The sequence below is a fragment of the Leuciscus leuciscus genome (genome assembly GCF_965113295.1).
Source record: "Leuciscus leuciscus genome assembly, chromosome: 17".
Classification (NCBI taxonomy): domain Eukaryota; kingdom Metazoa; phylum Chordata; class Actinopteri; order Cypriniformes; family Leuciscidae; genus Leuciscus; species Leuciscus leuciscus.
In genome coordinates this window covers 7,537,025-7,564,987 of record NC_138741.1, presented here as the reverse complement: position 1 = coordinate 7,564,987, position 27,963 = coordinate 7,537,025, and the positions used below count along the sequence as shown (strand labels likewise).

At 40.9% G+C, this 27,963-nt stretch overlaps 2 protein-coding genes across 2 annotated transcripts; one reads left to right on the top strand and one right to left on the bottom strand.

The window, feature by feature from the left end:
• Positions 1–6,795: 6,795 nt before the first annotated feature.
• ngb (neuroglobin) lies at positions 6,796–13,338 on the top strand. The gene is made up of 5 exons (XM_082143931.1): positions 6,796–7,440; positions 7,683–7,918; positions 8,836–8,944; positions 10,705–10,824; positions 11,000–13,338. The coding sequence occupies exons 2-5, from the start codon at positions 7,821–7,823 to the stop codon at positions 11,150–11,152; spliced, it is 480 nt and encodes a 159-aa protein (XP_082000057.1). The 5' UTR covers positions 6,796–7,440; positions 7,683–7,820; the 3' UTR covers positions 11,153–13,338.
• A 4,221-nt stretch (positions 13,339–17,559) lies between these two features.
• On the bottom strand, positions 17,560–27,711 carry LOC309478598 (extracellular superoxide dismutase [Cu-Zn]-like). The gene is made up of 2 exons (XM_082142207.1): positions 27,619–27,711; positions 17,560–18,361 (listed from the first exon to the last, which is right to left on the bottom strand). Exon 2 carries the CDS (start codon positions 18,344–18,346, stop codon positions 17,690–17,692), a length of 657 nt encoding a protein of 218 aa, XP_081998333.1. The 5' UTR covers positions 18,347–18,361; positions 27,619–27,711; the 3' UTR covers positions 17,560–17,689.
• Positions 27,712–27,963: the final 252 nt, after the last annotated feature.

The window sequence follows — 27,963 nt, the reverse complement described above, 5'->3', positions numbered from 1 at the left end:
GCTTGGTTCGGACCAAAAAAAAATACATTTAGTCCTGGGCTGCGTTTCCCAAAAGCATTGTAAGCCTAAGTAGATCGTAAAAACGATCGTACGACTGATCTTAATATTACGGTCTGTTTCCCAAAAGCATCGTAACTTAAGTAGCACTTGAAAATCATGGTAGATCTACGAGTGCTCTAAATCCCCAAGTGCATCGCAAGAAGACAGAGTTATGAGGTCACCTCCAGGACAACCGGCAGATTACACCTTTAACTTTATTCAAATGCAATGTGATTATAATATAAGGTTTTGAATGTACTTTATTGTACACTTAATTACTCTGTTTTTTTTGGGGGGGGGGGGGGGGGGTTGTTAAATGAATGTATAAATGAAATAATTAAAAAGGTCAAAAAAAAAAAAAAAAATTGAAATAATTTAATCTAATCATTTTTATCAAAATTAAATGAACAAAAAAATAAATAAAAGATGGAATATGCTTCAAAGACTGGGAAAAATAGGAATAAAAAAAAAAAAAAAAAAAAATCTGTCAATGACTTGCTGACATGCACGAAAACCAGCCATGTATTGGGCATTTCTTGTGTGGCTATCATGTGGTCCCATGCCATCTTTGTCCTCCTCCTCCACCACCTCTTCATCTTCCTCCCTGTTAAGTAAGGACACTCTCATATGTCCTGACTACAAACATTCTCAAACTGCTGAGGTGTTGTGGCTGCAGTCTGGACAACAGAAGATGGAGGCTGAGGCCTGGGAGGGTTGTTTGGAGGACTAGGAGATGGTTGGTGCTGGGAGATGGCAGATGAAACTGATGAAGGACCTGACTCAAGCTGTGTTACCCCTACTCCTCCATGGATGTCAATACCACCACAAATGCCATCTGAAGCACTAGTACCAAGCATAGACAAGGCCTTTTCTTCCTCTGCTGTGAGAAGGGGGGACTCATTGGTCCCACCACCTGTTTTATTAAATGTTGTCCTCTGCAGAGCCCTTTTCCTTTTAGCAAGGCTGGCAAAGTCCACTTCTTCCTGACCTCCTTCCCTGATCTTTTAATGTCACTAGTTGCAGTCAGTTTTCTAGCAAAATCCTCCCAGATTTTTTGTTTTTCTTTATTTGTATGACTTCCCTTAAACCTGCTGAAAATAATATGTTTGTATAGCTCCACCTCCTCTAAAATGACATTAATCTCCTCTTTTTAGAAAAATCTTTTTAGTTTTTTTTGGTTCAGCCATTTTGCTGGTGTCTCCACTCGTAGGTTTGTGCTTTTATAGATTATTGGCCTTGTAGAAAATGTACATCAGGTGAAAACAATTAGGTTAAACATTTCAAAATACACAAGCGTGTGCTACAATTACAAGCCATTCTACAAGGTGACATTTCAGCACTTGACAAACGGACAGCGACTCTTGAGTAGCACTTAAAGGGTTAGTTCACCCAAAATTTAAAATTCTATCAGTAATTACTCACCCTCATGTTGTTCCAACCCCGTAAGACCTTTGTTCATCTTCGGAACACATATTAAGATATTTTTGATTCAATCTGAGAGCTGTCTCACTCCTCCATAGGCTTCTAAGACATTTTAACTTGCTGGCCCAGAAAATGCATTAAAGACATCGTTAATATAGTCCAAGTGACTACAGTGGCTCAATCTTAAGTTTATAAAGCGACGAGAATACTTTTTGTGCGCAAAAAAACACACAAAAATAACAACTTTATTCCACTATTTATTTCCTTCTCTCTGGGCCTCGAGTTAGTTCACGTAGTGTAATAGCGTAGCGCTTCTGTATTGTGCATCACACGCATCACACACATGACCAGCGTCGGCCAATAGTGAGCCTATGTGTGACGTGCAACACAGACGCGCTGCGCTAAAACACTACGTGAACTAACTCGAGGCCCAGAGATAAGGAAATAAATAGTGGAATAAAGTCGTTATTTTTGTTTTTTTTGCGCACAAAAAGTATTCTCGTCGCTTTATAAACTTAAGATTGAGCCACTGGAGTCACTTGGACTATATTAACGATGTCTTTAATGCATTTTCTGGGCCAGCAAGTTATAATGTCTTAGAAGCCTATGGAGCAGTGAGCCAGCTCTCAGATTTAATCAAAAATATCTTAATTTGTGTTCCGAAGATGAACGAAGGTCTTATGGGGTTGGAACAACATGAGGGTGAGTAATTACTGACAGAATTTACATTTTTGAGTGAACTAACCCTTTAAAGCACAGTTGCATGCAATCGTGCTACGTGTGTTTTTGTGAAACGCACGTGAAATGAACACGAACGTTCGTAAAGTCGCTCGCAGAAAATCCTTGTAAGTGCTAAGATCCATCGTTATCTGGAAACGCAGCCCTGGTCCGTTTAGCATTGACATTGGCATTTTAACACCAAACCTAAAGATACCGAACCTAAAGGCATAGGGATACATTCACAACTTGATTGGTTGGCTTTTATTATGTATATTTCGTGACAGAACTTGCTGTGTGCTGGGCTAAATGTGCTTGCTGTGCGTAGCCGACATATGACAGTATTTTGACCAGTTGAGAACTCTTGAAGAGCTTATAAAATGTGTAAAGGAGTTAAAACAGTGGCAGGAATCCCTCCGTCACACACACAAACGAAGATCTGCTGCAAGAAGATGCGGTTCTGATGCCTGTACCAAACTGTGATGGGCAACGTCGCGATTATGACGAGAAAAAACACATATACTTGAGCATTCTGTCCTTTTTAGGGTCACATCTTGTGACATCATGTCCTGTTTTTGGTTCGTTTACATGTTTTTGGTCCATGTTGCGTTCATATTTAATTCGAACCGCATCAGAGCTCATTTGGAAGTGGACCAAGACCCATCTTTTCAGCGGTTTCAGTCCGCTTGTTTGGTGGGTTCAGATGGCAGCGTTCACATTTATTCAAATGAACCGCACTAACAGAGCAATCGCATCAGGATTCGTTTTAATCGAACTAAACATGCCAAGTGTGAACACACAAATGCACCATAGCCCTTGCTGGTAGGTGCTGTAATTACACCATTATGTTTGCAAAAAGCATCTTTCTCCAGTGATGACCATACAGTATATTCTGATGAAATGTATATTTTTGCGATTTTATGAAACATTTACACTACCATGTCATAAAGTAGTGGCTTGATACAACTGCATTCCTGGTTGCAAGTTTTTTGTCAAACTTTTTGGGTCTATAAATTTGACAAAAAACTGCCCTGGCAGCTCCAGCCTCACATTCTGAAAATGGTGCAAATCTAAGGATACCATTCTAAGAAATTCATTTAATTTTGTCATGTGTCAGTGGAGATTTCTGTTAAATTTGTAGCTAGATTTAACAAAGTTGACTGGCAAACTCTATGTCTATCTATGTTTCATGCACACACCCAAAATGACTTAACTGATGTGTCAGTTTCAGAGGACAGAACGCTGCGTTTGAGTGACAGCTAACTGAAAGTTCAAGTGCTCCTGCGAGGTCACCATGGCAACTGTGCTCTCTCCTGTGCTTTGGGTCTTGCTGTCACAACTGAATGTCCCTTACATTGACAACACGTTAGATATAGCTCTGAATCAAGTGGGACATAATGTGCAAATTATTTAGGGAATCCCTGAAAAACATATTTGTTCACCTTCTACATGTGATCAAGAAGAAAATATAATAAAACAAAACAAAACAAACATTAACTGATAGACTAATATCTCTTAAGCATAAGAAGCCAGTCTTTGTCTATTTTAAATGTTTTATGCTCCCTTATGCTCACCAAGTCTGCATTTAAAAATAAATAAAAAATAACTAATATTGTGAAATATTATTACAATTTTAAAGAATGACTTTCTATTTTTATATATTTTAAAATGATCTTTATTCCTGTGATGCAAAGCTGAATTTTCAGCATCATTACTCCAGTCTTCAGTGTCACATGATCCATCAGAAATCATTCTGATATGCTGAATTAATGCTCAAGAAACATTCCTTTAAGAGAATAGAAAAGATAGAAATAGAAAGTTCAAAAGAACATCATAGATTTTTTGTAACATTTGATTAATGCATCCCTGCTGAATAAAAGTATTAAATTCTTGAATGAATTAAATATTACTGACCTTAATCTTTTGAACGGTAGTTCAACAAAGACAGCCATTTTTTCAAAGTATAGGGCTCTACGGGGAAAAGTTAATGATGTTATATTGTATGTATATAGAGCGACAGCACCATTTTCGTCGTAGGGGGACGATGGGGAAACAGATGGGGAAAACCGTGATCAAACAGCTATCAGAAGGACTGGCAAAGATCGATCAAAGCCAACTCCCGGGAAAGTACAAGGTTTGGTGCTACCAGCATACACTCTACAGGAGGGTAATGTGGCCACTGAAAATGAGTGAGATCCCCTCATCCACCGTAAGCAAGATGGATGGAAAAGCCAACGCATTCATCCGAAAGTGGTTGGGGCTGCCACGGTGCCTCTCAGAAACAGGCCTCTTCGGAAGGAACACCCTGCAGCTGCCATTTCAATCAGTCAGTCTGGGCTACAAACAGGAAAAGACCAGGCTGGTTCTCGAGTTGAGAGAATCCGCTGACCAGGCTGTAAGGAACGCAAACCCTAAGGTTCGGACAGGCCGAAAGTGGAACGCCCAAACTGAGGTCGACCAAGCCGTCAGTCGTCTGCAACATCAAGAGATTGGCGGCAGAGTCAAGGCGGGAAGAGCAGGGCTAGGGTGGGGAGAAGCGCCATGGTTCTGGTCCAAGGCCAACCACAAAGAGAGGAAGGAGATGGTGGTGGCGGAGGTGACAAGAATGGAGAAAGAGCGCTACAAGTTCAAGGCTGTGTCGCAGGGCCGACAGGGAAGGTGGACAACCTGGGAGGGAATTGTCAACCGAAACATCACCTGGGCAGACCTGTGGAAAATCCCACAGGCAAGGCTCAGCTTCCTCATCCGCTCAACCTACGACACGCTTCCCTGTCCTCGGAACCTTCACCAGTGGTTTGGGAGTGAGGAAGGCTGCACACTCTGCAATACCCCTAACGCAAGCCTCCAGAACATCTTGTCAGGCTGTAAGATTGCGCTTTCCCAGGGACGCTATAGATGGCGTCACGACCAGGTCCTGAGAAAGCTAGCCGAGGTGATAGAGGGGCATCTACAGGGCAGCAAAGGGGTACCACCAGCAGAGAACCACAACCACATCACCTTTGTCAGAAAGAAATCTCAGGCCAAGAGAAACAGCTAGGCTGTTTTCCCCTGACCAGGAGTGGAATATGAGAGTTGATGTCGACAGGCAGCTCCATTTCCCGGTCGAGATTACTGCTACATCTCTCCGCCCCGACATAGTGGTGTGGTCTACCAAGGTAAAATCCGTGCTCCTCATTGAGCTCACAATACCAGCGGAGGAGGAGATGGAGGCCGCCTATGAACGTAAGAAGGCCAAGTACTCAGAGTTGACTGCTGAGTGCAGGGAGGCTGGCTGGAAGACCTCCATCTATCCAGTGGTGGCTGGATGCCGAGGCTATGTGGGGCTGTCAACCACACGCCTTCTGAGGGACGTAGGAGTGACCGGAGGGAACGTAAAGAAGGCAACCAAAGAGCTAGCGGAGGAGGCAGAGAAGGGGAGCTTTTGGCTCTGGCTGAGGAGAAAAGACAAGAGCTGGGGAAAGAACAACTAACACTGATAACAGCCGAAGAGGGCAATACCTATTAGCTGCAGGGGGTGACAGGGAGACGTCCCTGTCACTGCTCCGCCACCATGAGACGTTCCAGGATTAAAGGAGTGAAACGTTGGTGAATGGTGGTTCCTGGCCGATGACCCTGCAGCTGACCCATGGGCACCGGAGGAGGTGTGACCGGCAGCAATGCCTAGCAGGTGTTCCATCTACCTGTACATTTCACTGAGATGCATTTATAGATTCTTCAGATGGTTTGGGTTCTGTAGCGCATAAATGATTTTCTAAAGAACTTTTTCATGGTTTTCTGATGGGCCGAAGCTCTACAATTCTAATTGGTTAATTGGAATCTTTATATAAGTAAAGAAGAGATGCTTTTAAATAGAGATGCACCGATGAAATGGCATTTTGACGCTCTTAAATGTGACGTGACAGATTGCTATAGTAGCGCCTCAGTTCAAGCAGCAGCGTGAAGCATGAGTCTTTTCTTCCACTTTAAATTAAAGTGTTAGAAAAGTCTTTAATACAAGCTAAAAAAAAAACTAAAAAAAAACATGCATGAACATCAGAAGGTATGTTTGAATCGTGTCTCATGTAATCGCTCAATTAGTGTTTCAACTGCTGAAAGACAATTTCACTTAAACTTGCATTTACCTCAGAAAAGTTGTTAAAATGTTGTTAATTATAAATAAACACTAGAGAGGAGTTTATACTGTAATGATATATGAATGTTTGAATAGCCTAAATTTTACAATGAAGATAAGTGTTTATGAAAACATTTCAGTGTAATTATTATATCTGATAATAAATAGCAGTTGAATATAATAGCTCTATTGTTAATTTTAACTTCTAATATATTAGTAATGTACCAAACGAGAGGGTTCCCTGTATAGTTGGCAGCATTATTTGGGAGAGTTTTTTTTTCCCTTAAGAAAATCAAACTATCTCTATTGGCAGATATCATTCTGAATAATCAGCTATTGTATCGGCTGAGAAATTTAGTATCGTGCATCTCTACTTATAAGCACTAAGAATGCAGTGATGCAGTTAATTTAACTAATTGTGTGCAAGAATACCACCTCATGCAAGCCAAGAAAATATTTATTTGATGCTTTACAGTTAGGCTATTCGAAAATAAAGTACTTTGAATCGTTATCTTCTTTCACTCATTCATATTAGATCTCCTTAAATGTTTTCTTTGATTATATGCATTCGGAGTGCATGAAGGTGTTGTTATTTTGTTGATGGCCAGACTCTCACCTGTAGGAGGAGCTATGGCTCGTAACATGGTGCTATTACTAGGAGCAGTGGAGATCAGAGATATTTCCATTCTATCCTTATTTACTGTCCATATGAACACAATATCACAAGGATGAGAGCATTTAGGACAGTTATAGTGTGATCGATTAAAAATAGATCTATACGTTGTTGTTTTTTATGCAGAAAATGCAGAAGATTGCCAACACGGTCTCTTCATCTTAGTTTGAATGCACATCAAGCAGCATCTATGAGGTTACATGCAGCAGAAAGGGGAGAGGGAGCAGATAGAGGGAGAGATAAAGAGAGAGAAAGTGAGTGAGTGTTTGCATGTGTGTGAGAGAGCGGGGGGAGCAAAGAGGAAAAGAGAGAGGAAGAGAGTGAGACAAAGAAAGAGAGAGAAAGAGAGAGAGCAAACACGAGGATAGCAGGCTTGACATATACATATTCGCAGTGAACAAACAGACGTCCTAATGCCAGAGAAAGACAGACGAAGCCAGTGAGAGAAGAAGGTCACCTCTAGAGCAGTGAAGGAACGGTACGTCGGCTTCACACACTGTTTATTGTGACCATAAAGTCAGGGCTAAGTTAGGTTTCTTCTCTTCTAGATGTTGAGTGCATGAAGCATTTGTCGGAAAGCGTTGGCAGTAAAATTGATTACAATGCATTAATGAAATGTATTTGAAAGGCTTTTTGATCCTATAATCCCTCATGCACGCTTCTCTGATTAGTCTTATTTGTCCTGGGCGAATGATATCTGCAAATATATGCACTTCACAGGGGGGGTCATACCTGAAGACTGAACTCTGGAAGTCCGGAAATGGGAATTCAGGAGGTCCTGCTTTAAACTGAAGAACACATTTTGATGCCACGACGCTGAAAGACGACAAGGAATCACAGCATTAGCCGAGGGTCACAATGGAAAAACTCTCTGAAAAAGAAAAGGGTCTGATCCGGGACAGCTGGGAGAGTCTGGGGAAGAACAAGGTGCCACATGGAATTGTTATGTTCACAAGGTAATGTATTTGTCGCACTGCATGCTGGCTGAAACTCTTTTGCAGTCAGGGATAATGCTATTTGACTTAGTCTGCATGTTTATTTAGAAAGTTGCAAATAGAGTTGTGTGGCGTACTTCATTTACATCTATAGTACATTGTGTGTTTTTTTTTTTGTGTTTTTTGAGACAAGCATTTGTCAAAATAATAATAAAAAAAAAAAAAAAATTCATTTACAATAATTAACTATTTTTAAAATGATTAAATGTTTTGGTTTTTATGTAAAGCACAATGCATACAGTACAGTAATTGGCAATCAAAATACAGGATTGTTGCTTTCCATAACTCAAAGATTGTACTAATCATGTAGGTATAGCAAATTAACCAACAAATTAAGCGTAATCTCTTTAAATCCATCAAAAATTCCCCATCAGTCTCCCGCTGTCTGTTCCTCTAACCGCAGCTCAGTAAGAGGCTTGACTTGTTGCTTGGCGACAGGGAGCAGCAATATCATTTTCATCAGAATCACCTTGTCGGAGGAAAGATGCTACCAAGTATCACTTTCCTGAGTATTTCTCTTCAAACTCACCATGAAGTCTAAAAATGACTTTCTTTGGGGAAAAAGTGAAGGGAATTAAAGCTACAAAGAAAAAAAGAATACACATTTTTCTGTTTTCTATTATTCACGGTTAAATGACTTAAATTACCTAATTTAATTTTATGTGAAGTAGTGCGATTAATCGTATCTAAGATACAAGTTGCATATATTTATATATACACACACACATACACGCATATATTTACAAACTTTTATTTAAAATGTGATTCATCACGATTAATCGATTTGAAAGCACTAGAAATAGGCACCTGTGGTTGAAGATCCATGTCAGTGTACTGCTCTGTAATGTTGACTGATTAAGTGTAACATTTCTTGATAGGTTATTTGAGCTGGATCCAGCACTACTTACTCTCTTCAGCTACAGCACAAACTGTGGGGTCGCACCTGAATGCCTCTCCAGCCCAGAGTTCCTCGATCATGTCACCAAGGTGAGCTCAAAGGTCAAATCTGTAACAATTGTTAAAAAAGTACTTTTGGGCCATTTCTCAATATGCATTCTTATGCGATCTTGCATCCTTGTTGTGTTCTCGTTCAACATTATCATCAACTTGCCGAAGTTCAATTCCAATACTCAAAGAATGCATGAAATTACCTGGATGTGTTCTTGATATCGAGGATGCATTTAATGTAGAGAGAGAGAATCAAACAGTTGGAGATCCCAGAACTCATTGTGCGTGGACGATAAATTGAAGGCTGTGTGTGTTCAAACAATACAAAACCGCTACAAAAACACAAACGTGCGGTGGCTCATGAAAGTAAACATTTGTCGTTTGTTTTGTGACAATGACATGTAGAAAGCCTTCAGTGCATTTTATTAGCATATTTAAAAGAATCTTAGGTTACAATATATTTTAAGGTGTCTTTGTTACAGTGTTATTATACATTTAAGTTCTAAGTAATAATAAGTAACTACAAGTACTAACTATAGGGTTAGGATTAGGGTTTGGTTTGGTTTAGGGTTAGGGTTAGTTGCAGGTAATCATGCATAATTTATAGTGCATGTAACATATGTAACAATGGCACTGTAAAATAAAGCATTACCAAATCTTAATATTGGCAAAGCATAGGCAATATTTAATATACTGTAAACACTCCTTTACACGAATACCCATGGTAAAATAATCTAAAAAAATAACGCAATTAATTAAACTGTGCTGGGACGGTCTGCAACAGGATCACAGCACATCTCAGTTCTCACAAAGATGCGTTCCGTGTCCTCGTGTCCTTCCGAGCTCTTTCAAGGTAGCCTGGAAAGACCAGTCTTTGCATTCAGATAGAACTGAGAAAAAGCTTTGCTGTGGCGTCGTTGCTAAAGTGGAGATGCTAGGCCGGTAAAAGGTTGCTGGTTTGATCCTCAAGGAGCAAGGGTTTTGTCAAGATGGAAAGATTAATCCTAACCCTACACCTGTGGTACGAAATGCACTTTTAAGAGTTTCCATAGGATGAGGGTTACTATCTACAGAAGTAAGCCATGACCATGATGCATTTCAGCAAAGCTTGCACTCCGAGCTTGCTTCAGGGGTATTGTAATAAATTCACGGCACCACTCTTTAGCAAATTTGGCCGCTAATTTGTCGAAATCTGTCGAAAGATCATTGATATGATTAGTTGTTGTTTATTGCACCATAGAGCCACATTGATCATTTAGGGCCAGGGTGTTTGATCCTGCTCCTGGAGGGCCTGCAGAGTTTAGCTTCAACCCAAAATAAACACACCTGAACTAGCTAAAATCATAATCTTCAGGATTACGCGAGACATCCAAGCAGGTGTATTGGCACAGGTGGAAGCTAAACTCTGCAGGATGTTGACCTTCCAGGATTGGACACCACTGATTTTGTCCTTCACTCATATAGTCCTTCTGCACCAGAGAAATTTTGTGTTTGAACTTAGCTTAAGTGGATTTACTTATTGTAGAGTTAGCAAAAGTTATCATGAGCATTGTAATTTTTGAGGCGGATGTCATAACAAACAGACTGGGAAACGAGCAGTTAATTAAAAAATCCGTAAGATCTTACCGTCATGCTGTGGAAATACAAACCGGAAGGCAGAACACAACGAGCATAGCACTGAAAAGGGGTGGGGCTACATAAGGTCTACAATGTTAATTTTTTTTATACTAATTTTGACCTAACTCCTGAGTTTACAGAAATGTTAAACCCAGCTCAAGAGTGGTTGTATATCTTCCCAGGTCATGTTAGTGATCGATGCAGCCGTGAGCCATCTTGATGACCTGCATACATTGGAGGACTTCTTGTTGAACCTGGGCAGGAAGCATCAGGCAGTTGGAGTGAAGCCCCAGTCCTTCGCTGTGAGTACACTTCAAGGTCTAGTCATCACTTACTAGTGATCTATGATGACGGAAATTAGAAATTGCAGCCGTAACGCGCAAATGTCAAAGAAGACCTTGAGATTGACATTGACATAGTCATTGTGATTTTTCAGACCATTGGTTGATTGATTGGATTCTTTCATGTGTTCATTAGGTGGTTGGAGAGTCCCTGCTCTATATGCTTCAGTCCAGCCTGGGTCCAGCCTACACAACACCACTGCGCCAGGCCTGGCTCAATATGTACAGCATCGTGGTATCAGCCATGACCCGAGGCTGGGCCAAGAATGGTGAACATAAGTCCAACTGAGAAGGAGGTTACTATAGAGGTCACCAGATGTATCTTCTCAAAAATCTTTTTTAAAGAGTGAGGGGGCTTGGATATGGGACCAACAAAAGGGAAAGTAAGTTCAGCTGAGTTGTGTTTTGGCTCCCTGAAAAGTCCTAACTTTTGGTAGCTTGGTCTAACTGTAGACTGAGATTGCAGTTAGAGATGACAAAGCCTGTGAGGTTAAAGTATGCTTTTCAAGAGTCCAGGACAATAGATAGTTTATGGTTGAAACTTCAAAAGCAAAATTTGCTTTGTACATATAGTAATGACTAAATGTATTTCCTCAAACTATCTTAAATGACTGTCTTGATGTATTGATGTTTCAATGTATTGAGGTTTGACTATGCACATGTGAGCTTGGTCAACTTGAAAAAGTTGTTTTATTCTGTCGCCTCTTGGAATCAGTTTAGATAAAGGCATTTGGAGTCACTACAATTTCACTTTAACCTTAAATTACACCGAATTAATTCAATAGTCTTGCCTGTGCTATGTTAAGTTTAAGTTTAGTGATGTTCAGTAAATTATCTGAGCATAGTAGTATTTGGCAATATGGTCCAAATGATAGTGTCAAAGACAATAAGCAATCAGTAGCCATAATGTTTTGATGCCATCCAAATGTTCATGTGAAATTTTGTTCGCCACATTCATCAACCATTATCAGTCTTTCTGGCGATGAAAGTAAATGACGAGAACTGTTACATCCGAAATAGCTTTTGGAATTTTCAGACTGTTAATTTATGAACCTGTGCCATGTCATAAATTTACATTTCCATTGTATGGGATTATAATCGAAGCACTCTACTCCAAGGCTTACTTACGAAAGACTTGTGTAGACTGTTACTTAACATAAAGTGACTGTTATATCATAACCAGATGATTCGTTCACTTATTTAGAATTGTAGATAGTCAAAAGAGTGTTTATGATAAACGATTCGCTCCAGTGGGCGTTAGCTATATATAAGAATCTTTATTTCAGAGTTTTTGTTAGCAAACTTTCTGAAGAATATTTTTTAAAAATAGTAAATTGCATTAGTTGGCTTATTACAACCTTGTAAGTTCAGAACGTACACACTCTTATCTAAGATAAGAATATTTGTTGCCATAATTATGAGCTATAGAAAAACGTTAAAAGCGATGACAACCGTTTTGCTGCTATCATTAAAACATTAAATAGCTTTGTAGAAATGTTGTCCTCTTTATATGAGAGATATTTCTACATTTTAAATGGTTCAGGCCAAGTACAACTGTCACAGATATTGAAACTGCTGGTACATTTTACATGTTACTTTATATGACAATACCTACTTTAGGTATATAGACTTTTCTGTATATTTAGGTGTATGTGGATTGATTATTTAATTTCATGTATTGCTCAATGGTGCACTGATACTTTTTTTGTGTAAAAGGTATGATTTTTTTTTTTCTCTTTCAAAGACTGTTCTCTTTTTCTGAATATGTACCACCTAATGGCTTTTCTATAACCTGTCTTAATGGAATGATCCGCTTATTAGTATTGAAAATCTTTTACAAAGATGCAATGGTTATAACATTTTCAAGTGAAAGTGTTCCTTTGTGATAATCTATGTTTATTGACCATTGAAGTATATTGTGTGTTTGTGTGTAGTGTTTGCTTTTGTGCTTTTTCTCTTGATATTCTGTGTCTAAATTGTCTCAATGTCTACCTCACTGAAGCAGCTGATATTAAAACAGCGATGTTATGACCTGGCTACTCAGTAACCAAAAAAGTTATATTTCACTTATACTGTACATCCTGTTTCTTTGGCCAGTCACCAATCTAACTAGAATCAGGATCAGTCAAGGCTCTATGTAAACACGTGTTTGAAGCTTATTTGTAATAAACTACAGAAATAAAGAATAACTTGGTTATAGGTCTCTGCTGGAAATCAATTAATTGAGTTTCCATTTCAGCATGTTTGAACTCTCCATAGATATCCTTTTAATAGGCTATTTATAATATTTATCGATCAGTTGATCAGCGAACAGTGGATAACTGCTGAACTTAATAAACTTAAAGGAACGTATAGTCACATTTGTCCATGGTTATTTCTTAAAGGGATGGTTGAAAATAAAAATGAAAATTCTGTCATCATTTACTCACCCTCCTGTCGTTCCAAACCCGTAAGACTTTCGTTCAACTTTGGAACACAAATTAAGTTATTTTTAATAAAATCTGAGAGATTTTTGTCCCTCCATTGACAGACTACGCAACTACCATTTGATGCAACACTGAATCCCAAATAAGTTTCCGCCTTGCTGTGGCTAAAATTATTTATTATAATTATTTATTTATTTATTATTAACCTTAAAACAGTATTTAAACATTATTTAAACCCTGTTAATAAATTAATATTCTTATAATCAGAATAAACCTAATGCCTAGTTCTGTCATAAAACTCTAGATAGCTTAGGTTGATGGGCGGCCCTTTTCGCAGCTGATGATATTTACAGCTATTTACAACTACTGGGCACAAGCTGATTGGTAGTGGTGGGCAGAGCGAGGCTTCGAGGAACACTGAAACAGTTGAAGCAAATGTGCCGTATTGTGTCGAGGCTTCGAAACAATCCGACACCGGTCTCCACGGTGACGCCTATTTGTCAGTACAGTGGAAATGCAACAAAACTCAGGCCAAACATGCAAAAAAACACGTTTTACAAACCCATTGCAAATTTTTTAATTGAAAGTAAAATCTATCAAATGCAATTAACTAAATCTAATACGACTAAATATCAAGTAGGCCTATATGTGTAATATATGAAGAGTTCAGATGCAAAAGCCTCTAAGTGCCATCTTAAATTTTCTTCTAGAATGATCATTTTTATCAAGCTTGTATATTTGAATTCAGTCATTTCATTTAAATGGCAATGAAAATGACCTATTAATTGTCATTTAAGTGAAATTACTGAACTTAAATCTACGAGCTTGATAAAAATGATCATTCTAGAAGAAAATTCCAGATGGCACTTAGAGGCTTTTGCATCTGAACTCTTCATATGTTCTTTTATCAATTTTCAGGGGTCGTTTTATTTGTTCCATGGATGGCTCAGCTAAACAGGGCAATAAGACACTATTAACTAGTATTATTCCTTTTAATTATACTAATGTCTAATTAAAATGTGTACAAATGTATAAAACTGATCAGAGATCAGGTAAAACCCATAAAACCTCATGATTCATGGGTTCGCCCACCAGCGGTGAACCATTGAAATTTCGAAACGTTATGGAACAGTTATGACGTTACAAAACCATGTTTAATGAAATCACATGACTTTGATAGTTTTGATACACGCTCTGAACCACTGATTCGAAACAAAAGATTCGTAAAGGTTTTGAAGCTTCATGAAGTGTATTTCGAAAGCGCCCATCACTACTGATTGGTTCATGTCAGCCAATGAGCTTGCTGCTCAACATTGAAATGGCTGGTTAGCATTCACTATTGCAGTTTACAGCGCGCTTTCAGAGTTTGTCTAAAACCCTCCACCTCCCCCAGCTCCACCTGTATAGATCTGCTAAGGGTAATTGATATATGATATTTGTGCAGCAGCATGTCTACATACTCACAGCAGCGTATCGGCGTATGTATTGGCAGTAGCAAGTTCCTGTACTTGGTACTTGGGTGGTGGTGGCGCAATGGATAAGACACATGCCTTTGGTGTGAGAGACCCGGGTTCGAATCCACTGTGAGACACCAATGTGTCCCTGAGCAAGACACTTAACCCCTAGTTGCTCCAGAGGCGTGCGACCTCTGACATATATAGCAATTGTAAGTCGCTTTGGATAAAAGCGTCAGATAAATGTAAATGTACTTGCTCTGCAGCAACAGCAATAATAACAGAAGCAGCAGTTGATTATCTATTCCAACAAGACCAAATACATTAACATTGTCATATCCATTACCATGCTAAAAATATCCGGGAGAGATGTCATGCTAGAACTACATTTCTTGGTGTTGAATGTTTTTTTTTTGCAAAAATGTCTAATAATGGGCTTATGCACATATCACTGCACCACACAACATTATTTGCAGTCAGTATACATGTATACATACAACTGTGTCAGTATGCAGTGCTGGGTAGATTACTTACATATTGTTGTCCGTTATACTGATTTGGCACGTAATTTTTGGTAATATAATCAGACTACTTTTTGATTACTTTTAGATAATAATAAAAAAGTGATAAAAAAGTGCTCCCTTATTACCCATTATTTTTAAAACAGGAAATTTTACAGCATAACAGGGTTTAACAAAAGGTATTTCTCAGAAAATGCATAAATAAATAAAATAGACAGTTCATAGAATTCCAATGATTTGTCTTAAATAAATAAAATGTCTTTTGCAGCATTTTTTTTGTTCATTATATCAATTGTAAGTCATGGGGACGTTGTTTAATGAGGATGATCCCTTATATAACGCTGGCACACTGGCTTGAAGTATAAAGAAATAGCATTTGACTTATGTTATTCTTCACAATGTCCCAGTTCCAACAATCAGATGGTTATAAAAGAAAAGAAACACTGTTCACACCTTTGCACTCTCTGATGTGACATTGTCAGAGTGGATGAGATGGAGGAAAACTCCAGAAGCGAGAGCTACTCACTGGGTTTGTGGATTCAATTACACTGCATTATTGTAAATGTCTTGAAGGCTGACTGTCAAGTCTAGGCACATTCTGCCTCGCAAAATCTGCCTCCGCAAATACCAGCGTCTATCCAACACTGCTATAACACACCATTATTTTAGTTTTTTTTATCATTTATGAGATTCCTATTTGGAATTTATATGATACCAGATTTATAATTAAGAATATTCCTGACAATGCAAAAGAATAGAAGCCACAAACACTTGAGCTATATCTGCCCTAAAAGCTAAATAAAGTGTAAAATTGAGAGACAATCAGACAGCAGGGGAGAGACGGCGATAAAAAAGGCGTAATAAGTATAATAATAATAATAAAAACCTAACAGACTTAAAAAATCATTATTTTTAGAAAGTCTGCAATGTGTTGGAAGCAGGGCATTGGAAATTACCATGACAACCATGACAAGCACAGTGAGAGAGTGTGTGGAGTGTTTGTATTTTAAGACTCAGACAGTAGAGAAGAGTTGTTGAGGACAGGAGTGTGCTGGAGTGTGACTTTGGGATCTTTTTATGCGCTGACTGCATTCAGTTCACATTTACTAGTCACAGTGTTCTGGTTTACCATCCAAGTACAGTATAAAGCATTATTTGTTTCATAGTGACAAATCTACAATATCTTCACAATTCCTGGCTAATTTAAATGGCTCTAATTTATTCTCAGTGAAGTACAGTATTTAAGTAAATGTAATTAGTTAAGTAGCCTATCTTTTTGGTTACTTTGTCATTTGACTGAGTATCAAAGATATTAGCAACTTTTACGCTCTACCTGACTACATTTTTTAATAAGTATATGCACTCTTTACTCTAATACATTGGTGATGAGTAATGTAATTATTTGTTACATTTTACATGGCACCTAACTTTTTCTGCAGCAGTTTATTTCTGCTATAAAATAAGCGATATCACCATCTACAGGATATTGAAGGTACTAGATCTTGTGCGTTTTGCCCTTACGCACCCAAACTTTTCAACAAGGCTACTTTAAGTGAATGTGGTTGCATTAGCAGGTAGTTGTGATTGTGAGTCACAGGGGTTTCATTTATGAGATGAGGACAAGACTACAGCTGAAACCAGCACGTCCAGTGCAAGTACAGTAGGCTTTGACTATTTCATTTTACTTAAAATGGTAACCATATCGTAAAACTTTTTTCTGTCCGTTTTCTCTAAACACTGTAAATGAACTTAAACATGAAATTAAAAAAAATCTTTGGGATACTGGAAGTACACAACTGCAGGAAATATATCACACTTTCCAAGTGATTTTTGGTTATTTTATTACAAAAATCTTACATATTGTAGCTTTAAACACCTTACAAGAAAACACATTTTAAAATCTTTTTTTTTTTTTTGCATTTTGACTCCCTGTTAACTGTAGTAACAAACTGTTAGAATAATATACCCATTTGTTGACATTTAGCGAAAAACCTTATAATTTAGAAAATAAAATCTTATGTCAGAGGTTATGTCTACCTTCAACAATAAGGGTGTCCTCCCTTGAGATGTAGCCACGACCTCCAGTGTCATACTGCATCAACCAAAACCATTTTATCATTTAAAGAAATAGTGTATCTTTAATTAAAGGCCAGTGCCATGCTCTTAAAGTGTTAACCACAGTAAATCAAACTAAACGGCCCACTTTACCTGCATTCACCCTACATTTATTTTTAAGAGTGCATTTACTATTGGAAGCTATGGCCAAAAAGCCTCTGAAAAGACCAAGAAAAAAAAAACATGGGAATGTTCAGGTTATGAAATATACTTTAATGTAGGACGCATACAAAGAATACACATGGAAAATCATGATTATCCCATTTGAATCTGCCCCTTCCACCATATCCGACTCCCTCATCTTTGACTCTCAGTGCCTTCCTCCACATGGTTTCTTGGGGAGCGGTTCAGTCTTCTGCCACAGACTTGGAGTAGCAATACCAATCACACCGAGAGCAATTATCTCTCCAGCATTCCCACTGAGTTTACTCTCCTCATCTGAACCCATTCCCAGATCATCCTCATTCTCATGAACCACCACCGCACGTCCCAGAATGGAATAAGGCCCAAAGAGCTTGGCGTCTGGAAGCGTCAGGAACTGCCTTATTACTCCTCGCTCGGAAGCAAAGTTGCCCAGGTCTCCAGGATGATGAGGGTGGTCAACGCCGTTTGGATTATAATGAGGACCAACAGTGATGCAGCCTTGACTGAGGTCTCCATACTGATGGATGTGCATGGCACGCTCTTGATGATCGATGGCTGGCAAACCACGGAGGTTGATTTTCACTTCTAAATCTCCATTGGGGAAGAGCTGCTTGAAGAGGATTTGCCCAAAGATCTTTGGCTGGTTACGTGGCAAATTGGGGCTGGGAGTTATTTCACAAGTGGCATAGATTGTGTTGTCGAACTCCACGACTTCCGGCTGTGGAGCTTCGGCAGGCAAACAAACTGGATATTTGGAGAACTCTCCTCCTTGTATATGCAGTGCCAGTAATATCAGAGGGAATATTAGGATGATTTGCTCCATGTTGATCTTTAAAGCCTACAATGAAGAGTGGATTCAGTGAAATCATGCCGTTTGGTTTAAGAATGTAATATTTTTGACAAAGGTCAAAGCTTTGTTGCAGGGAACTTTGAAAATGGAAGTTGCATTAGGTAAAATAGCACAACCAGATTAGTTTGCAACGGAAAACCATATAAGAACCCAGACAGAGGGCTTATGCATATACACAAACATTAATAAACCAATGATATACAGGTGGATGTAATCACACTAAAATGAGTCCAGGCAAAGGTTTATGGAAATGGAAAAGGTCTAGGGAGAAGTGCCCTCTGGTGGCTATCATAGCGCTTCTGCTGGCAGGAGTGACATTAAGTACATGTACACTTTTAAAAAAGTAATGTCAACCTAAGAGCTTTACTTTAAAGTACATTATGTTTTAAAAATCTTTTTGTTGTGCTTTAAAGTAGTACACTTAATTTGATCTGTTGTAGCCTACGTGTCATTCAATATTAAATATAAAGTTAATATTTTCTTAAATGTACAAAATTGCAACTTCATGTTTCATTGCATGTATATTTTTAAATGCATTACATAAGTTTAAATAGAAATTATATTAAAATATATTTTAGTTGACCATAAATGCACAGCAAGTATCAGTACATTCTGCAGTGCACTTTAACCATATTTCAAAGACAATACAAGTAATTATGAAATGGATTACAAATAAAGATGTACTTCAGTCAAACAAAATGACTGTTTAATATACATTTAAAATATGCATAAACATGCAATTAAGTCTGAAAACATTACATTCTTGCACTCAAGTATATTTTTTTTATAGGTTTATTTTCAATATGTAGCCTACCCTTCTTTTTAAAGCATGCTAAAGTGTACTTTTTCACAAGGACAGGTAAAATAAAAGACAATATCTATACTTTTGCTTAAACTAACTTTTTTTAGTTGTACTAAATCAAGTCAGTTGCTGGAGAAAATGGAATGGAGAAAAAAACACAAGCCTAAAACAGCAAAGGTGCATTACCGTATAACTGAAAAGTTGTCCTCAATCCGTGTGGAGCCTGAATAGTGCAGTCACAAAAATACTACAACGCTTAATCCGTGTGCAGTCCTGACCTGGGGTTGAGAGAATCACACTTTTGGCTGCTCTTTTAGGAACTCATGTTGAGCTACAAGTTAACCATGATAGTCTGTTAGTCACTAATTAAGTTCACCTGTGTTTCATTTAGCTCCCTTTGTTTGCCTGTTTATATATAGCACTCAGTTTATTCAGTTCTTTGTCTTGCATTGCACAATGTGTTCTCCAGTGTAGATTATCTCCATTGTTTTGTGTTTATTAAAAGAAGTACTGCTATAGATTCCTCTTCTCTTCATTTGTGACTCATTAATTCTTAGTGTACAATTCCACTTGACGTTCATGCTTGACACCACTTCTTATAGCAGATAGTCATCTCACATAAGTGAATAGCTGACAGTTCTTCTTTTTCAAGAAACCATTTCTACAGACTCTGATGTACCAAGCCTGACAAGCCTGTATTACACATGCAATTGGACTGTTATTTAATTGTCTTTGAAGGCAGAAGTAAACATTTCTGAGGGAATGATTCTTCTATGGCATCGATGTTAAAATCCCCTTTTAGTAGATTGAATGCAGGTAAGGTGGGACACTTTTTGTTAAACGTGTCATTTAGATACAGTACCTAGATGTTTATTTCTTTTGATTACTTTTGTTAACTTTAAGGTCCGACTTTAATATTTCATTTTGAATACAGTTGATATGTGTTATTTGCAAGGTATATACCAATAAACATTTTGAGATCATGCACTCCAGACAAATTTCTTTTCAGGTAATGTGACCCATCCCTAATTTATCAAAAATGATCCTGGATCTTAAAAACACATGATTTATTAACACATCACACAAACATATTCCACAGCATATTTAACAGACCCAAAAGCACATAGATAGGCTATGATGAGTAATACTCATCAGTTCACTCAATGCATGTGTAAAGTTCAAAACGTACTCGGTTACTAACGTAACCTCGGTTCTCTCTAGAAGAGGGAACGAGTACTTGCGTAAGATATCTTACGCTAGGGGAAAACCTCTTTTCCTCGAGATATTGAAGCCAAAAATTATCCTTAATTTTGCAATAATGTAAAACGCATTGCAGCAGCATGCAGACATGGGCGAGACAGCTCGCGCGCCCATTGGCTGCTCTGCGGCAACTGCACCAGCCTATCGATAGAGGCTCCTCATGACGTCAGAACCAATGAGGGCGCTTCGCGCCCATTACGTCATGTCCCGCCGAAATCGGGTGGGGCCAGGGCTATAAATACGGCCCAGAGAGGCTGGTTTGGTCAGTTTTTCATCGCTGAAGCGAATCAGAACATGACGCATGCACGGCAAGATACGCAAGTACTCGTTCCCTCTTCTAGAGAGAACCGAGGTTACGTTAGTAACCGAGTACATTCTCTTACGAGAGGTCTCTCGTACTTGCGTAAGATATCTTACGCTAGGGGAACACAATGTAAAACGCCGTGCGTGCTTGAGACATAACACTAAAGTCCCAAGGGCAGGTGCCCGGGGCTCATACAGTGCCTAATCACAAGGGACTCACAGAGAATCCGGGAAGAGGGGCTAGAATAGCATCATTCCTGTAATATGGAGCTCTGATAAGAGCATGTTATTTCAAGTGTTCCACACAGCCAGGGCGAACTCGGCCTGGACTGGTAAATATGGGGGACTTACGCACTGCCCACAGAAGTATACAGACGATCCGTGATCGACGCTCTAGCAGTTTCAGCATCCCGAGCCGATAGCATCGGGCGGGCAATACTGAAAAATTAAACCGAGAGCAACCTAGCTTGCAAAGCGGGAACCTCGAGGTTATAAAACCTTATAAATGTAGACGGGGAGGCTCAGCCTGCCGCCATACAGATATCTTGCAAGGCAATCCCACTGGACCAAGCCCACGACGAGGCCATGCCTCTTGTGGAGTGCGCTTTGACACCTATCGGGCATTGCAGGCCCCTGGATGTGTAAGCTAGCGCTATAGAATCAACTATCCATCTGGATAGACTCTGTTTTGACGCAGCTAGTCCCTTAGAACGTCCGCTGAACAAAACAAAGAGCTGCTCTGTCTGTCTGAAAACAGATGAGCGAGACACATAGGCCCTTAACGCCCTGACCGGGCAAAGGAAGCCTGCGTCCCCTTCCTCTTCAGATACCGGCAGGGCCGACAGGGAGATCACCTGTGCCCTAAACGGTGTATTGAGGGATTTAGGAACATATCCGTGCTTTGGTTTCATTCAGCCCAAACTCCATACACGTCGCGCTCACTGAGAGCGCTTGCAAATCCCCTATGCGCTTCACTGAAGCGAGAGCCAGAAGAAACACTGTTTTGAAAGACAAGAGTTTCAGGTCTATTGACTGTATTGGCTCGAATGGGGCACCTTTCATGGCTTCCAGAACCGTGGAAAGGTCCCAAACGGGAACTGAGGGTGGTCTGGGAGGGTTCAGCCTCTTAGCTCCTCTAAGGAAGCGAATGACCAGATCGTTCCTTCCTAATGACTGGCCAAGCGGTGGTTCAGCGAACGCTGCTATGGCCGCCACATAAACTTTGAGCGTGGATGGGGTTCTGCCCTTATCCAGAATCTCTTGTAAAAAGGAGAGAACCTCCGGCACCCCACAGCGTGAGGGTGAAGTGCCACTCGCTGTACACCAGCTAGTGACCACAGACCATTTTGAGGAATAGAGCAGCCTCATAGATGGAGCTCTAGCCTGCGTGATCGTGTTTAACACTCCCGCTGGGAGGTTAACGGGTACCCGTTGATGGCCCACACATGTAGGGACCAAAGCTCCGGGCGAGGATGCCAGATCGAGCCGTTCGCCTGCGAGAGGAGATCGCTCCTCACCCGTATCGGCCACAGGGCGGTACTCGTCAGCTGCATCAGGACTGGAAACCAGACTTGGTTTGTCCAAAATGGGGCGACGAGTAGCACTGGGCATCCGCTCTCCCTGATTCGCTCTAACACCTGGGGTAGGAGCGTGACAGGGGGAAACGCATAGAGCGGGCAGCGGGGCCAGACTTGAGCAGCGCATCCCTGCTCTTGGAGAAGAATTCCTGACAATGAGCGTTCTCTTGAGACGCAAATAGGTCTATTTCCGCTCTGCCAAATGTCCTCCATAGCATTTTGACTGTCTGTGGATGTAAAGACCATTCTCCTGTCGGCAGATTGTTTCTGGACAGTCTGTCTGGTCCCACATTCAGATGGCCGGGCACATGCGCTGCCCTGAGCGAGCGCAGATTGTGCTGAGCCCAGACCAGGAGGCGTTCCGTCAGCCTGTGAAGGATTCTGGATCTGATACCTCCTTGGTGATTTATATAAGCCACCACTGACATATTGTCCGAACGGACCAAGACGTGGTGTTTTTTTATCTGGGGACAAAAGCGCCTCAGCACGTTGTCGACTGCCATCATTTCCAAGCAGTTTTTATGCAGAAGCTTTTCCCGTTCCAACCACTGGCCGAATAACGGTCTGCCCTCGAGCAGCGCTCCCCATCCCGAGGTTGAGGCGTCCGTAGACACCACCTTCACACTCGAGGAGTAGTATACCAGTCGGTCACTGTCCAAGGTTTCAGAGCTGCGACGCATTTCTGATCGACCTTGAGGCGCGCGAGACCGGAGGTCCAAGCTCTGCGCGGCGCGCGCTTTCAACCAATACTGCAGCGGGCGCATGCGAAGCAGACCCAGCTGAAGCACTGGGGATGCTGAAGCCATGAGACCCAGCATCCTTTGAAACTTTTTGAGCGGGACTAAAGCGCCGTGGCGAAAAATCTTTGTCATGCGCTGAATACTTAGTCTGCGCTGCGGCGACAGCTGTGCTGTCATAGACAGCGAGTCCAGATCTGTGCCCAGAAAATATATTTTCTGACTGGGAGACAGTGAACTCTTTGCCTAATTGACTGTGAGACCTAAATTCTCGAGGTGATCGAGTAATATGGTCCTGTGTTCTATGAGCTCCGACTGTGATCGAGCTAGAACCAGCCAATCGTCCAAATAATTCAGCACTCGTATGCCTCGGAGCCTGAGGGGTGCGAGCGCTGCATCCATGCACATAGTGAATACGCGAGGTGCCAGGGATAGGCCGAATGGCAGAACTGTGTACTGATATGCCTGGCCCTCAAAGGCGAATCTCAAAAATCGCCTGTGACGTGACGCTATTTGTATTTGAAAATAAGCATCTTTCAGATCTATCGACATGAACCAGTCCCCTTGGCAAATTTGCGAGAGGATTTTCTTGGTCGTGAGCTTTTTTTTTTTTTTTTTTTTGGGGTACCAGAAAATATCTGCTGTACATGCCCCCTTCGCTCTGAGCTTGTGATAGGGGTTCTATAGCCCCTTTGCTCAGTAACTTCGCTATTTCGGCCCGAAGTAGGTGTGCTACTTCCTTTTTCAGCGTAGTATCGATTCGCGCCGCTTTGCGTTGCGGGCGTCGACCGAACTGTAGCGAATAGCCTCTTTCTATAATGTCTAGCACCCACTTCGAAACCCTGGGTAGCCTTGCCCATGCGTTTGTACGAATGGCTAGGGGTTGAATGCGAAGCGCGCTCTGGTCGCTCAGCGACAGAGGGGCTTCAGTGTGCTGCAACATAAGCGTCGCGCTTATGACATTTGAGGCAGGGGGCACGCTGATAACAGCGGGCAGGTTGCCCGCGCTCGACTCCTCTGCGGTGGTCAACCGAGAGGGGGAGGGCTGGGCGAGTCCCGTAAGACCTGTCATGTCTATGTGTGAATGTGGGCGTGGGATAGCGGGCACATTTACAACACTGAGAGCATTGTCTGCCTGAGCAGAGCGAATGCATGTTGGTTTCGTTTTACAGAAACCTTGAGACATGCAGAACGTAGTGTTTGTGGGCACTGGGCACATTTACCACATTTAATGCGCAATCGATCTGGGTCGATTTCATGTGCGCGAGCCCTGTGCGACGGGCTGTGTTTCTGTGTAGGAATGAGCACTGGGCAGTGGGCATTTTGTCTACACTCATAACACCATCGGCCGTGGCCGGAACACCAGAAAATACACTCTATGGGATTTATCTGGGTAGCCGTAAAGCGGCATTTGTGTGCAGGCAAGAGGGGAATGAGAAATAGAATTCGGCCCGGCCGCAGCGGGACATTAACACTCTTTTCTCCTTTCGCCAGTGACGCACGGGAACCATAGAAACGGTGTTTGGGTGCAGGCAAGCGGGTTGTACAACGCGCTCGTTGGCTGCAAAATGCACATCTGCAGTCGCCTTTCAGGGAACTGACAGAGCGAAGCATTGGAGGCATAATTAATCTGCCGTTAGACCGAGATTCGAACACCGGTCTCTCGTGTGAAAAACCAAAGATTCCGCCACTGAGCCACAGGGGGGAACACAAAGGCTTTCAGATGCACGAGCATATAAGAGCGTCAACATGTTTTCTTCGGCGTTTGCTTGCCGGCGCTGCAATATTTATATTTCCAGTCGCCTGATCAGGGAACTGAGAAATGTGTGAGAAAATTCAGGTCAGTCCAGCCTCGGCGGGACTAAAACGCTATTTTCTCCTATCGCTGGTGATTGACGCGTGAATGGGGCGCAGAGGCAGGGTAGCTTTCTTGTACGTAAAGAAAAACTAACCCCGACCGTCCGCTTCCAGCCTCCCCTGTGAACGGCGCATTTTGCGCGGCTCGAACAGAGGGAGAGAGAAAGCTAGCCCCGTGACCGTCCGCTCCTGACATCCCCTGTGAACGGCGCGGTTTGCGCGGCTCGAACAGAGGGAGAGCAGGTATCATCCTCCAAGCAGGCAAGGCAAGCGGGCGCACCGGCGAGCTTTGCGGGTTGGGGGGGGAAAGGGGCGTCTTGAAAAAGACGCCCGGCTCTTTTAGTGCAATGAGAGTGTGTGTCGCGGCGGCGAACACACACACATACACAAAACACAGTAGCAGAGAAAAGGATATGTACGCTGGAAAGCGTCAGCAGAAACGGCGACTGAAGGCGGCGAGATGTCGACCAGCAGCTTCAGATGCACTAATCCCGCTGGGTGCTTGACTCAGATGGCGCGGCTTCCTCTCAGGATCCAGCGATGCGAAGGCCCGCTGAAGAGATGAAAAACTGACCAAACCAGCCTCTCTGGGCCGTATTTATAGCCCTGGCCCCACCCGATTTCGGCGGGACATGACGTAATGGGCGCGAAGCGCCCTCATTGGTTCTGACGTCATGAGGAGCCTCTATCGATAGGCTGGTGCAGTTGCCGCAGAGCAGCCAATGGGCGCGCGAGCTGTCTCGCCCATGTCTGCATGCTGCTGCAATGCGTTTTACATTATTGCAAAATTAAGGAGAATTTTTGGCTTCAATATCTCGAGGAAAAGAGGTTTCCCCCTAGCGTAAGATATCTTACGCAAGTACGAGAGACCTCTCGTAAGAGAACAACTAGAACATGTTATGTTGACATGAAATGTTATGAAATTTGAATATCAGATATCTTAATGAACTCTACAACATATTACAAATGGAACTACAACACATGCAACAACAAATAGGCTAACACAAATTCAATAAGAGGAAAATTTTACATATATTTCTTTTCCGTTATATTGAAGAGACTTTTATGTCCTTTTTGAGCACTTGAGCTTAACTCAGACTTGAATGTCTGTAGACGTTTAAGAGGCTGTTTTGTCAACGTTTTATTCATTACAATTTTGAGGTTACTTTTTATTTTGATTCAAGAAAAAAAAAAGAAAAAACATATGAATTCTCTCCTCACAAATCAACAGTTTCGTGTTTTTCTCTGGGAATGTCTCTAGTGCATCTTTGAGCCTAAATTCAGTACGAGTAAAACACTTAAGTATTGGTAAAATCAGATACTCTATGGCCTGGTTTCACAGACAAGGCTTAGATTAAGTCAGGATTAGTAGCTTTTTAAAATATGCTTTTTAAGTTGCTTTTTATAAACAAGCTTTGAAAAAAAAAAACATTACCGGTGTGCATCTTGAGACAAAACAATGGCAGTGAGATGTTTTAAGATATGTCAGTGCAAGTTGTGTTCAGTTAAAACAGCTCAAACATGCATTTTAGTCTGGGACTAGGCTTAAGCCTTGTCTGTACCGGGAGTAAAGACTTTTACTCAAGTCGCATTGGAATTGGTGACTTGTAACTGCCAATGGAGTCATTTTTTTCTGCAAGGTATTCGTACATTTACTCAAGTATGGTTTTCAGGTACTCTTTACACCTCTGTTTATTCTAGGAATAACTCCACTAAAAACTTAAAGTTCTGCCAAATATGATGCATGAAGACACATCATGCCAGGTTTGACATCAGTGACGCCAAAAGTCCAACATTTTCATGCTAGGACCCACATTAAATAAATCACACATGGAACTTACAATTCACTAAGTCATTTGATGGATTCGAAGAGTTCATTCAGTGAAGGATTTGTCAGAAAGATTCAGCAGACTTAAGTTTGAGAGTCTTTTTGAAAGACTGATTGAAAGAAGTGGCTCATAAGAATCATTGGTTCATGAATCAGACTACATAGTTGACTCTTAAAAGTAAAAGTGCCAAAAGGGGGTTTTCGCACCGATGCCATAGAAGAACCATTTCTGGTTCCTCAAAGAACCTTTCAGTGAATAGTTCTAAAAAAATTAAATAAACCTTTTTTCTTTGTGTTAAGAACATTATAATAATCGTAAGAACCATTTTCCATAAGAACCTTTTGCCCAATGCAAAGGTTCCATGAATGTTAAGGGTTCATCATTGAAGCTTAGATGCAAATAAAAAACTGTACATGCAAACAAAGTTGTTACAAACAGGGCGTGAGGAGCGCTGTGATGGAAAGCAATGCAGCTTTTCCCAACACACTGGTGTATCATGGCAGAAATATGTAAATACCCAAATATGTGAATGCCCTGCAGCAAAACTGAAATTAAAATTGTTCTGATGTGGCATGAAAGCATCAACATTCTCACACTTTCCACAACTCGCTTATCCCCACTCTGCGAATCAGTGGGTTGTGAAAACCGCTGGTATGATCTACATGATGAGACTTGTAATGGTGAATTTTTATTAATTTTTTTTCATTTATGGAGCTTGACAGAATTGTAATCTTTGGATGAACAAGCCAATCATTGCTGTGTGGTAAACAAGATCAAAGTTTGAACATGAGATTGAACAGTCAAACTTTCACAAGAGAACCGTAATCGTAAAAGTTGTGGATTAGCTACAGTAGGATCAGTAACTAATGTGGCACCTTACTGTACATGGTGTTGATGTTCCCTCTTCTAATGAGAGTCCTTCTGTGACACAGCCTCTGCCAAAGTCTTCACACCTCTCCTCGACATCTCCACTAGTTTCCCTCAGGATCCCACTAATGACAGGAAATACAAGACTGTACACAGTAAGCGGTCACATGGTTATCAGATACTCTCTGCACATTTAAAGTTGTCATGGTGTGTTTGCCAAGAAAATTGCAGCAGACTGTAACTGTAAAGGACCAGCGACAAGCATACTAGAGGCACAGCTAGAACGCGCAAGTGTTTTTGCCAGAATACTCTGTTCACCCTGTTATTTCATTGTTGTTTTTAGTCAAGGTAAGCCTAT

Coding starts and splice junctions, on each gene's coding strand:
- ngb (XM_082143931.1), top strand. CDS start 7,821: ATGGAAAAACTCTCTGAAAAAGAAAAGGGTCTGATCCGGGACAGCTGG. Junction 7,919..8,835: donor GGAATTGTTATGTTCACAAG/GTAATGTATTTG, acceptor ATTTCTTGATAG/GTTATTTGAGCTGGATCCAG. Junction 8,945..10,704: donor TCCTCGATCATGTCACCAAG/GTGAGCTCAAAG, acceptor ATATCTTCCCAG/GTCATGTTAGTGATCGATGC.
- LOC309478598 (XM_082142207.1), bottom strand. CDS start 18,346: ATGGAGCAAATCATCCTAATATTCCCTCTGATATTACTGGCACTGCAT.